This window comes from Pongo abelii, chromosome 6 (genome assembly GCF_028885655.2).
Source record: "Pongo abelii isolate AG06213 chromosome 6, NHGRI_mPonAbe1-v2.0_pri, whole genome shotgun sequence".
Classification (NCBI taxonomy): domain Eukaryota; kingdom Metazoa; phylum Chordata; class Mammalia; order Primates; family Hominidae; genus Pongo; species Pongo abelii.
The window spans coordinates 84,277,684-84,290,456 of NC_071991.2; the positions used below are offsets into that span (position 1 = coordinate 84,277,684).

A 12,773-nucleotide genomic window follows, 5' to 3' on the forward strand; every position below is an offset into this window, starting at 1 on the left:
AGTATTATGAGTAGATTTTTACCTATTGATTTGATTCTGTTACTAGTAATAGGTCTTTGGAGGTTTTCTATTTCTTACTGAAAGAGTTTTCATAAGTGAATTTTTTTTTAGAAAATCTGTCCATTTCACCCAAGTGTTTAAGTTTACTCTCATGAAATTATTCATAATATTCTATTATTTTTATATCTCAGGTATATCTTTAGTTCATTCCTAACTTTAAAATGTGTGCTTTATCATTTTGCTTGACCAATTCTCCAGAAAAGTTCAAATGTCCAACTTTTAACATTTTATCCTACTGTACCAGCATGTCTATTGACGTCGTCTTCTTCGTTAAAGGGAATCCTCATTATTCTGATTCCACATTTGCAGATTTGCCTTCTCACTAAAATGTATTTGTAACTCCCAAATCCGTTGTTGTGTTGCTTTCATGGTCTTTCACAGAAATGCATACAGCAGCAAAAAATTTAAATGGTCCAATGTGGGTGTCCCCAGCTGAAGTCAAATGTCCTTTTTACAGAGTATTTAGTGACTTTTCAAATTTTTGTGCCTTTTATTTGTGATTTCACTGTTTAGAATGGCCCCCAAAAGTAGTGCTGAAGTGCTTTATGGTGTTCCTAAGTACAAGAAAGCTGTGATGTGCCTTAAGGAGAAAATATGTGTGTCAGACAAGTTTTTTTCAGGCATGAGTTATAGTGCTGTTCGTGGTGTTCAAGGTTAATCAATCAATAATATATAGTAAATAAGGTGCCTTAAAATAGAATCACATATAGACAAGGTTATGTACTGATTGATGAAAATGTTGTGACCAAAGGCTTACAGGAACCTAACCTTGTATTTCCCTTAGGAGCAATGACCGCTCAATGTTCAGAGCAACTTTATGGAACGTAACCAGTGCAAATAATGAGAATTTACTCTCTCAAATTTGTTTGGGATTATTCTGTTGCTCTTTTTCTAATTTCCTAGGTTAGAAAATAAGCTCATTAACTTTCAGTCTTTCTTACTTTCTAACATAATACGTTAAAATAGTTACAATAATTTTTTTTAAATATTCATAGTGGCTCCTATTGAAATCTTAACCTTCATACTTAAATTAAGACTCTAAAATCAATAGTCATTTCCTTATTTCTATTAAAGTATTGTTTAAAATGAAGTTTCATTATACCTGTTCTTGTATTCTCTGTTCCAAACAGTTTAGTAAACCAACTGCATCTGTAGTACCTAGAGCTGTCAGCTCCGTCCGAAATGCTGCTAGTAAAACACTACGCTCTTCTAAGAAAACTTGTTGAAGGGCAAGCAGTAGTTCACCTCGCCAGTCTGAGAAGCTCTCATGAGATTGAGAACTATCATAAACCTAGCAAAGTACATATAACGATAGTTAGTTTTCAAATAAGCATGTTTTAAAAACATTCTAAAAATATTAATCTACAAAGAAAAATAATTAAAAGCCTAGGAGCATGTGTACTTCTTTGATTTATTTATTTTTTTCTTTTTGAGACAGAGTCTCACTCTGTTGCTCAGACTGGAGTGCAGTGGCATGATCTCGGCTCACTGCACACCTCCCAGGTTCAAGTGATTCTCCTGCCTCAGTCTCCTGAATAGCTGGGATTACAGGCACCCACCACCATGCCTGGCTAATTTTTGTATTTTTAGTAGAGACGGGTTTCAACATGTTGGCCAGGCTGGTCTCGAACTCCTGACTTCAGGTGATCCGCCCACCTCGGCCTCCCAAAGTGCTGGGATTACAGGCGTGAGGCACTGCTTCTGGCTGAGTTTCAAGTGTGAAAATACATATATATAGTTATTCATGCAAAAATATGTATAAAAGATAATTTAATTTATAATGTATTATTATTGTTCAAATAATACATAAAATGATTTAAATGCATAGTATTCTTTGGGTACCTCAGCTTCTCTTTGCAGTTGCATCTTGGTAATTAAATCCTTTAGAGATGAGATTGTATTGATGTAAGCTTTTCTCTCTTCTAGCCAAGATTCTGAAACCTGCTGAATAGAATGTTCCTCTCCATCACTATAGGGAGACTCAGTGAGAGAAAGCACCTGCATGCCTTCATTATGGACAGCTCTCAGTAATCCCTGGAAACCAAAACACAAAAGCCAGAATTATGACAACTTCTTCACAGACTGAAAAATTAGACATACAAAGAGAAATACATTTTAAGCAAGATAGCTTGCAGAGAGAAAACTCCAGCCCAACATTACTGAATGCCTTCTTCCTGTGGAGGGGTAAGCCAACCCCAGCAGATGGCCCATGACTTTCCATAGCTCTCATCTCTAAGTTCCTTCTGTTTGGCTAATGTACTCTTCCTAGGTTTACTGATAAGCTACTGATTTGACCAAAATAAATACATGGGCTATAACTTCTACTCTTTGAGACGACTTTAAAAATTCTGGCAAACAAATACATCAGGAATAAGAATTATTAAGAAAAAAAGTCTTCATACATATCATCATTTATCTCTTACTTTATTATCTGTGAAATATGGAAATAAAATACATCTCTCAGATTCCTTCTAGCTAAGCAATTCTCTCTTCAGAAATGATCCCACCATATAACTTCTAACGAACTGCTATGTTCAACATAGAAACAACACTGGCTGAGTTAATAAAAGGTATCTATCTTTTAGTACCTTTATTTTCTTTGGAAAGGAATCTGTTGCACTTTCACTTTCTTCTCCTCGGCCTTCTGATGCTATGTCAAATCCCTGACTGTGTGTAAGATAAATTCCCTGACCCCAGTCTGATCCAGAATCTAAAATAAAGAAAATCATTTGCTGTTAAAAAAAAAAATTCAAACCCCAGTCCCCAAAAAACTAATACTTGTTAAACAAATACTACAAACATTACAGATATTTATATAACTTACCACTGGAGCATATTTCTCTAGTCTGGTAAGCATCAGAATGTGCTAACTCAGGAATTGAGGATCCCTAATTAGAGAAAACAAAAAGTACATATATTTTTTGCTTTAATAAAAATAGAATACAATGAATTATTTTGCTGGTTTCCCATGCTGTAATCAATCAAATCTGTCACACCTTTCATAATAAATGAAACTATTCATGGTTTTTTTTTTAACAAGTCTGTTTCTTCATGAATATAAACATTAGAAGAGATATTCATGAATTAAGGAATGATAACATGTTCCAAATCCATACAGCAACATCATATATTATTTAACCCTACACAATGGAAAGATTTAAAGAAATTAAAAACTAAAAACTCTTTAAATTTAAAAAAGTTCAAAACTATTAAAATTGTGATCATAAGGAAGAGACTGCCCCCATTTTTTTATTTTCTCTTAAAAGCACACAATGTTGGAACCAACCCAAATGCCCATCAATGATAAACTGGATAAAGAAAATGTGGCACATATACACCATGGAATACTATGCAGCCATAAAAAAGGATGCGTTCATGTCATTTGCAGGGACATAGATGAAGCTGGAAACCATCATTCTCAGCAGACTAACACAAGAACAGAAAACCAAACACCGCATGTTCTCACTCATAAGTGAGTTAAACAATGAGAACACATGGACACAGGGAGGGGAACATCACACACTGGGGCCTGTCAGGGGGTGAGGGGCTAGGAGGTATAGCATTAGGAGAAATACCTAATGTAGATGACGGGTTGATGGGTGCAGCAAACCACCATGGCATGTGTATACCTATGTAACAAACCTGCACGTCCTGCACATGTACCCCAGAACTTAAAGTATAATAAAAGAAAAAAAAGGAATATTGTACTAGGAGTTTAAAACTTGCCTTGATAATACACCTACTTAGAAAGATCAAGTGCCTTAATGAGTTGCATTTTGGTTTGTCATCTACAAAATGAATTAAACTGATTTTTTTTTTTTAAAAAAAGCACACAATGTTGAAAAACACATATTATAAAAACCAAATACCTCTTTAATTCTCAGACACTGTATCACTGCCTTCAAGGTACCACATTCCTCTTTCAGTAACTGAACAGCAACATAGTGTTCCCTCTTTAAGGTTTCAGTTTCTGAAATATGTCTGGATTCCATGTCCAAAATTTCAGCAGCATGTAGTTCTTGCATCTTCTCAATTTTTTCAGTAAACTGACTGATTATTTCAGTAACTTCTTCTGAGGAACATTCACTCTGTAAATTAATTTGTATTCCTGCATTTTTAACAAGAATTTGTGGAGTCTGATTGCTGCTACTGATCTTCAGAGTCCCATCTGTCTGGGATGCAATGCTCTTACTCAGTTTTATAGGAAGTGGCTCGAACATGCAGGCCTTCTTGCTTTCCTGTGCCTCGGTCTCATCTTTTTCTAAAATGGACAATTTCTCTTTTGCCTCTGCGAGGTGATCCCTAACTTGGCTTAAGTCTTTCTGAAGAGATGTCATATTTGTTTCTTTTACCTAAAACGTAATGAATAGAACAGTAGGGCATTCAGTTAAAATCTTTCCATATTAAATGTAGAATTTAAAGGGGGTGGGAGGAATGTAATTCATGATTATACGTTCATTTTCCTCAGAGTAGTAGGAAAAACATTTCAGAAACACTCACAGTTTACATATATATATTTGTATGTACGTATGGTCATAGATTACTATAGAAATGAAATAATTTTATCAGCTTCTATTTTTGGTTCTCATGGGATATACAGTTCTCTTTAACAACTTTCTACTCCTTCATTAACAGAATGGAAATAAAAAGTATCCTCCTAACAAAGATTTCCAGGAAAACCAAGCAAGAAGATGTTGGTAAAGAAATTTATAACAATGAAAGTTTTCATTAAATCCACAAAATACTTTTTATCTAGCTTTCAAGTTATGGAGCTCATTTGTTACAAAAGAGTATATACTTTGAAACGCAATTAAGATAGGTAGAAATGAGTGAATTAGGAGCTATGTTACTTATCTTACCAAAAGCTCTTCTTGAAGTTTTTCAGCCTTTTCTTTATAACTGGCAAGTTCTGCTTTGGTAGCCACTGATTCAGCTCTAAGAGCCTCGAGTTCATTAAAAAATCCACTTTCTTCATTGCTATGAAATCGCTCAATAGTTGTCTGAATGACAGCGGAAAACACAAGAAACACATAATTTAAAAAAAATATAGCTAAATTCAAGGCTCTTACACATTCTAATAAAACCATCCAAGGAACGACTGCCTACAGATACAAGGAGTTGGAACAAATCAATGCTCTTTCCAAAAACAGAGAAGCTTTTTCAGAACCATCATCTTATATTCTTGAGACAATGATTTTCTTCTTGAGAAAAGAATGATTTCCTGAGAATAAAAGGTAAGTAATGTCATTCATATACATCCTAAAATGGAAAGTTATATTACTATTTTAGGCCAGGTGTGGTGGCTCACGCCTGTAATCCCAGCACTTTGAGAGGCTGAGACAGGTAGATCACTTGAGGCCAGGAGTTTGAGGCCAGTCTGGGCAACATGGCGAAACCCTGTCTCTACAAAAAATACAAAAATTAGCCAGGTGTTGTGGTGCACACCTGTAGTCCCAGCTGCTCAGGAGGGAGAGGTTGCAGTGAGCCAACTACACCACTACACTTCAGCCTGGGCAACAAAGCAAGACTCTGTCTCCAGGAAAAAAACAAAGTTATATTACTATTTTAATTATTTATAACTTAAGTAACTTAGTTCCAATGAAGGAGGAAAAAGCCAGGGAATTATTATTCTTTGCAAAATATATTATATAATTATAGAATTGTGATTTATCAGTTAATCTTCTGGTGTTTGGAGAACACTGAAGTTCAGCTACTCAAAGTTATAAATTTATAAGGTGAGAATTTGGAGGAAAACAAAGCTCTTGTCCTATCTGTCATATGCTAAGAAATAACTGCGATTTCAGATCTTCTCGTAAGTAAACTTACAGAGGTCAACTATGCATTTTTACTTAAAACAGATGAAATCTATTATCAGGTATAAAATTTGTAAAAGCTGGCCGGGCGCAGTGGCTAACACCTGTAATCCTAGCACTTTGGGAGGCCAAAGCAGGCGGATCACTTGAGGTCAGGAGTTTGAGACCAGCCTGGCTAACACGGAGAAACCTCGTCTCTACTAAAAAAAAAAAATTATATATATATATAAAAATTTGCCGGGTGTAGTGGCGCGTGTCTATAATCCCAGCCGCCTGGGAGGCTGAGGCAGGAGAATCGCTGGAAACCCAGGAGGTGGAGGCTGCAGTGAGCTGAGATCACACCACTGAACTCCAGCCTGGGCGACAGAGTGAGACTCTGTCTCAAGAAAAAAAAAAAAATTGTAAAATATGTCACCCACACATTAATTGATTCAGTAGATGCTATTAAATAATAGTTTTTTTTCTGTAAAGTCTGCATTCTTTGTCAATCTTAACATATTTTCATACTTATTATTACTTAAAAGGAATGATAACATAACATGCATATTAGAAGGAAATTAAGAAAAAAAATCCCCATAAATCCTAGAGGACATTTGCTAAAGTTAATGTTTCTTAGTTTCTTCTGACTGCTCCATTTAATGATGATGTTAATGAAATAAATATCATATTTAAAGATCACAAAACACAGTCTGTATCCATTATTTTAGTGATAATAATATGACTACACAGTGTTAAGTTAAATTTGGTGTGAGGCTGTCTCTGTATCTTGAGTTCCTATGTAAGGAACTGCAATCTAACTTAGGAGTATGTAAGCAAACTGAAAACGTATCTTAGGAGTATAATAAACAGCCAACTCTTAGCTAATGACAAGCAGTCAACTCAGCAGACCGGGTCCAAATAAGGCAAACACCTAACTGTAACTAATCAAGCTATTTCTGTATTTTATTTGGTAGTTCTGTCTATAAATATTCACTGGCCACTGTTGCACAAAAGAGATTCGTGAAACTCCTCTGGTTCTGAGTGCTAGCCAACACATGAATCCTTTTTTGTTCAAATAAACTCTCGTAAATTTAGTTTGTCTAGTTTTTCTTCTTTTTTTTTTTTTTTGAGATGGAGTCTCGCTCTGTTGCCCAGGCTGGAGTGTGCAGTGGCACGATCTTGGCTCACTGCAAGCTCCGCCTCCCGGGTTCACAGCATTCTCCTGCCTCAGCCTCCCGAGTAGCTGGGACTACAGGCGCACACCACCATGCCCGGATAATTTTTTGTATTTTTAGTAGAGACGGGGTTTCACCGTGTTAGCCAGGATGGTCTCGATCTCCTGACCTCGAGATCCACCCGCCTCGGCCTCCCAAAGCGCTGGGATTATAGGTGTGAGCCACCGCGCCTGTCCTAGTTTTTCTTTTAACAAGAGTTTATTTTTTATAAGTGGTATATATTTTTATAAAAACCCTCTTGTATAAATTGTTAGATGTAAACAGAACACCATATTTAGTAAATTAGCAATCAGCTTAGTTTCTTGGGGTATTTAAATGAAACTAATAAAATACAAAACTAACCTTGAGAACTTCAACATCTTGAGGGCTTCTTTTCTTTTCTTTCTCTCTGTGTTTTTTCTCATTGCCCTCCAATAGCTTCTGTAGTTCCAGCAGCTTCTTTTCTTTTTCTAAAACATTTTTTTCTGCAATTTCTACTTGTTCTTTTTCTAAAATCAAACTAGTATGCATTTCAACAACCTGGCTTTCTAATTCTGATATTCTCAAGGTTAATGCTGATATATTTGACCCCGACTCATCTTCTCTTAGTTGATTTAAATTCTGAATATTTGTTCTTTCAGGTTCTGATGAAATTGTTTGATTATCTTGACAGAACTTTGCATATTCCTGAACTGCCTCAAGTTGGATTTGACTGACAAGAGCAGCAGCCACTTTTTCTTCAAGTATTTTCTGTAGGTTTACAATCTTCTTTTGAAGCATTTCTATTTCAAACTGGCCTTGTTCTTGCATGTCTTTTATTTGTTTATAACACTGGGTAAGTTCTAAGTCCTTTGCACTAACAGTGCTCTCAAGTTGTAGCAACCTTGTTTCCAAATTAATTATGGAAGCTTTGCCATTTTCTTCAAAAGATTTGAAGTATGTCTGATTTTCTAGGGATTTAAGAGCATCCTCTGTAAGGACTACTTCTAGTTCAGGTTTGTCTTTGCTCAGATCATCTATAGCCACGTTAGCACTTTTCTCTGGTATACTCTGAATCTTTTCCATACTTTCACGTTCTCTCTTTAAGCTGAATAATTCCTGTGTTAGCTGATTCATTTTAAAATTGGTTTCTTCAAGTACATTTTTCGTGAAGGTCATTTCTTCATTAGTGGTTTCTACTTGCTGTTCCAAGGCCAGCTTTTCAGCTATAACCATATCCAATTGATGTTTTAAACTGTCTGCTTCTTCTGGGAGGGAACGAGCATCCATTGATGTCTTCTGTCCAATACTTGCCAATTCCTGTTGAAGTTTTTCAATCACTTCATTGAGCTGCTCTATTTCTTCTTCTCTATTTCTCTTCACACATTCTTGATCACTCATCAAACATTCTATTTGGGTTTCAAGATCCCTTATCAGTTCATTTTTTTCTTCAATAACCTAATAATTAATGAAAAAGGTAACATACATAATATATATGTATTTACATTTTGAAAATTTTACTTTATTTTAGGGCAGTACCTCAAAGAGATGATCACACACAAAAATAATACACTACTTCTCAGACATACTACCTTAATTTCATTATAGACCAATATCTCCCCCATCATATCAGACAAGGCTCAGAAAGTTATGTTAAGTATAAAGTAATATAAGCTTTTAGTTGCTGATTCCCTATTAGGAAAATAGTCAATATCAGTTCTTAATGGAAAAGGATGAAGTATGGAAATAAAGTCTACAACCGATGGCACCAAAAGTAATTACCTTACTTAACTCATATTAAATATTAGAATTTATAATAGATTTGGTTAGAATAATATGATAAAATCTAAGTCACAGAGCATTTCTGAAAAATATTAGAATCCTATGACAATATTAGGAGGGGAGAAAAATACATATAAGTTATTAAGCCAATGTGTCTTTGCTGTTTTTTTTTTTTTTTTTTGAGACAGGGTCTCACTCTGTCACCCAAGCTGGAGTGCAGTGGCATGATGATGGCTCACTGCAGCTGGGACTACAGGTGGTATGCCACCATGTCCAGTTAATTTTTATATTTTTTGTAGAGACAAAGTTTCACCATGTTGCCCAGGCTGGTCTTGAACTCCTGGGCCCAAGCAATCTGCCCACCTAGGCTTCCTAAAGTATAAGGATTACAGGTGTGAGCCACTGTGCCTGGCCACCAATGTGTCTTAATAAATTAAAATTAATAAATTAAAAGAGAATTGGGCCAGGCGTGGTGGCTCATGCCTGTAATACCAGCACTTTGGGAGGCTGAGGTGGGTGGATCACCTGACATCAGGAGATAAGAGACCAGCCTGGTCAACATGGTGAAACCCCATCTCTATTAAAACCCCATCTCTATTAAAAATACAAAAAATTAGCCGGGTATGATGGCGGGTGCCTGTAATCCCATCCACTAGGGAGGCTGAGGCAGGAGAATCACTTGAACCTAGGAGGCGGAGGTTGCAGTGAGCCGAGGTTGCGCCATTGGACTCCAGCCTGGGCGACAGAGCGAGATTCTGTCTCAAAAAAAAAAAAAAATAAAATAAAATAGAATTGGTTTGTTTTTTAAATTCAATGGGGAGCAACATTATAACTATTTTGCCCTTTAAAACTCTGGCTCCTATTAATTTCATAATCAATTTTAAATGAGTATACCTTGTTATCTATTGTAATTTTAAGTTGCTGCTGGAGTTTCATAACTTGTTCATTTAATTGGTCAATTTCTACCTCTTTTTCCTGTATTATTTGAGCAAATTTCCCAAATAGCACATGTTGGTCTTGAGTAGACATGGCATCAGATTCCTTTATGGCAAGTCCCAGTTTCTCCATGTCATCCTAGGAACAAAAATAATTATCACAGTTGGATATATCATTACATATCATTTTCAGAACATAATTACAAAAGAAATCAGAGCCTATAATGTACAAATGAATAAAATCAGAGATACCATATAGTTACTGTAAATCAATAATTCTTAAAATATTTTGATAAATGATCCCAAAATTTTCATTTATGATAAATTCAAATGTTCAGGTTGGGCTGAAAATAAGCTCTATGCAAATGTGTCTGCCTGTTAATGTCCCTCTGTTGAGTATTATTTAACAGCTGGATTTATCAAATGCTTAATAAAGCAATATAGGGGCCAGGTGTGGTGGCTCACGCCTGTAATCCCAGCACTTTGGGAGGCCAAGGCAGGTGGATCATGAGGTCAGGAGATTGAGAGCATCCTGGCTAACATGGTGAAACCCCATCTCTACTAAAAACACAAAAATTAGCCAGGCGTGGTGGCACACGCCTGTAGTCCCAGCTACTCGGGAGGCTGAGGCAGGAGAATTGCTTGAACTGGGGAGGCGGAGCTTGCAATGAGCCAAGATCACACCATTGCACTCCAACTTGGGCAACAGAGTGAGACTAAGTCTCAAAAAAAATAAAAAATAAAAAGAAATAATAATAATAATAAAGCAATATAGGACTGAAACTATGACTTACTTACAGATAAAAGTTTTTCTCAACTAATTACCTTAAATAATTTGTTTTCCTGTTCAAGTTCTTGTAGGCGGGTAGTAGATTCCTTTTTCTGTATTTCTAATTGCATATGTAATTGTTGAACTTCTTCATTCTTATTTTCCAGTTCTTCTCTAAACTGTTCTAATTGCTCTTCTAAGTTTGTAATCTTTAATATCAAAATTATCAAAAGAGAAAAAATGTTTATACAAACGTTTATCAAGATAAAACGAAGAGTGCTATATCAGCTTTACAAAGTATGCATGCTTAAAACATGAGTCATAAGAATAAAGGAATGTGGTTTTTCTAAGCCAGGTATAATCTGTGTTACCTGTGTGGTTCCTAGACATGCTCAAACTGGCCACCCTTAAACTATCCTATACAAAGCAGAGAGGAAACCTCCTGAGGAAGGATAAAAGGAGCCATTTCCTACTTTAGTCTCTTCTCCTGAAGCAGAAAAGAGTCATAGGAGGAAGGGAAAGAGTCCACATATTAAATCTTAGTTTATGTTACATTAAGTTGCTATCAAAAGGCCTAGAAAAGTTGTAGAACTGTTTGTTTTGTTAGCCACCATATAAGACTAACTCAATTTAGTCCAAAAATATCTAATTAACTCACTAAAAGGCCTGGCTGCCATGTGGCTTGTTAAGCAGAAGGAAGCCGAGATAGAAACTAAGACCAAGAGATCCTTAGGTCTGAATTACAAAAACCTTAGAGTAAGTGAATTATACAATTCAGGAGAAAATTAGATAGCTCCTATAGGTAGGACAACAGAAATTTATTTAATCATTTTGAGGATGGATTATGAATAATGGTAAAGCAACTTCTTTTTGATGGTTAGAGACTGAAACGAATGATGAATATTAAGAATTATTTTTATATTTAAAAAGTGGTTTTGACTGAGGACAGTAACATTCATTTACCTCACTGGTTTGTTGCTACTTAATACAAAGTGAATGAATGATTTCCAAATGTGTATTTACCTCATGATCAAAACTGCTGATCAAAAACCAAACTAAGATGCAGGAGCATCTCTGTTATCTAAGGCAACAGAGCCTATCCTCAGCAACACTTAGTGACAAGTGGCTCAGAAAGCAGCTTATGAATCATTTACTGCCTTAGAAACTGAAAGAGGGAATCGCTGATTACACACTAACACATCACATACTGGGAACCATATCTGAACACTGGCAAATCCTTAAAAACCAGTTAGCTTAGTATTTCCTAAACAGTATCAATACTAGTAGTAATAGCCATCACTTGTAACAGTTTACCGCTAAGCACTGCACAAAGTGCTTTATATGTATTATTTCTTAAAACCCTGTTACAACTTTATGAGATCTGTTCTGAGTATCCCCATTTTAGAAATGAGGATGGACGTCACAGAGAGGAGTAATTTGCTTTGAGGCCACATGGCGAGTATGTGGAGAAGCCAGCTTTTGAACCTGAGGAGTTTATCTCTGAATCTTCCACTCTAAACTATCACTTATCCTGCTTCTAATAACTAATGTCTAAGACTTACACTTAAAATTTTTTCTGTAACACTGGTTATTAAACTCAGTAGACACTGCAATACATTTAATGACTGAACATAAATAATTACCAGGTTGTTGAAAACTGTAATGATTATATCTTCTTCAAAGTGATCTAACATAGTATTTACAACTATCCCTACATTTCTGTAACTACTTTGATGACAAGGTGTTATTTTAAAATCAACACATAAATAGTTATGTAAGTTCAAATTGCTGCCCTATCTCATACGAAATTTCCTTTTTTTATACAACAGTTTATGACCAATTTCTTAACTTTGTGACATGAAGCCTTGCTATTCAGTGTGGTCTCGAGAGCAGTAGAGTTGGCATCATGTGGGAGCATGTTGGGTGTGCAAAATGCCATGTCACACCCCAGACATGTGTTTTATTTTTTTAAAAATTTTTGACTCATTTTATTGTTTTACAGTAATCAGATAGGAAATGAACTCTATTATATATTCCTTTTTAATCTTTTTAAAAAAATTATACTTTTAACTTCTGGGATACATGTTGCAGAATGCATAGGTTTATTACACAGGTACACACGTGCCATCGTGGTTTGCTGCACCCATCAATCCGTCATCTACATTAGGTATTTCTCCCAATGCTATCCCTCTCTTAGCCCCTCACCCCCTGAAAGGCCCCGGTGTGTGATGTTTCCCTCCCT

General features: G+C 35.8%; 1 protein-coding gene across 8 annotated transcripts in view; it reads right to left on the reverse strand.

The window, feature by feature from the left end:
- The window catches only part of AKAP9 (A-kinase anchoring protein 9), a 166,704-nt gene that overhangs the window by 21,505 nt on the left and 132,426 nt on the right, over window positions 1-12,773 (reverse strand). For all 8 annotated transcript variants that reach the window (XM_054559493.2, XM_054559490.2, XM_054559492.2 and 5 more), the window contains 9 exons: window positions 10,588-10,740; window positions 9,722-9,901; window positions 7,430-8,503; window positions 4,920-5,060; window positions 3,930-4,412; window positions 2,885-2,948; window positions 2,649-2,770; window positions 1,903-2,094; window positions 1,163-1,351 (listed from right to left, as the gene is read on the reverse strand). In XM_054559493.2, coding sequence (XP_054415468.1) covers window positions 1,163-1,351; window positions 1,903-2,094; window positions 2,649-2,770; window positions 2,885-2,948; window positions 3,930-4,412; window positions 4,920-5,060; window positions 7,430-8,503; window positions 9,722-9,901; window positions 10,588-10,740 — 2,598 coding nt within the window. The remainder of the gene's footprint in view (window positions 1-1,162; window positions 1,352-1,902; window positions 2,095-2,648; window positions 2,771-2,884; window positions 2,949-3,929; window positions 4,413-4,919; window positions 5,061-7,429; window positions 8,504-9,721; window positions 9,902-10,587; window positions 10,741-12,773) is intronic.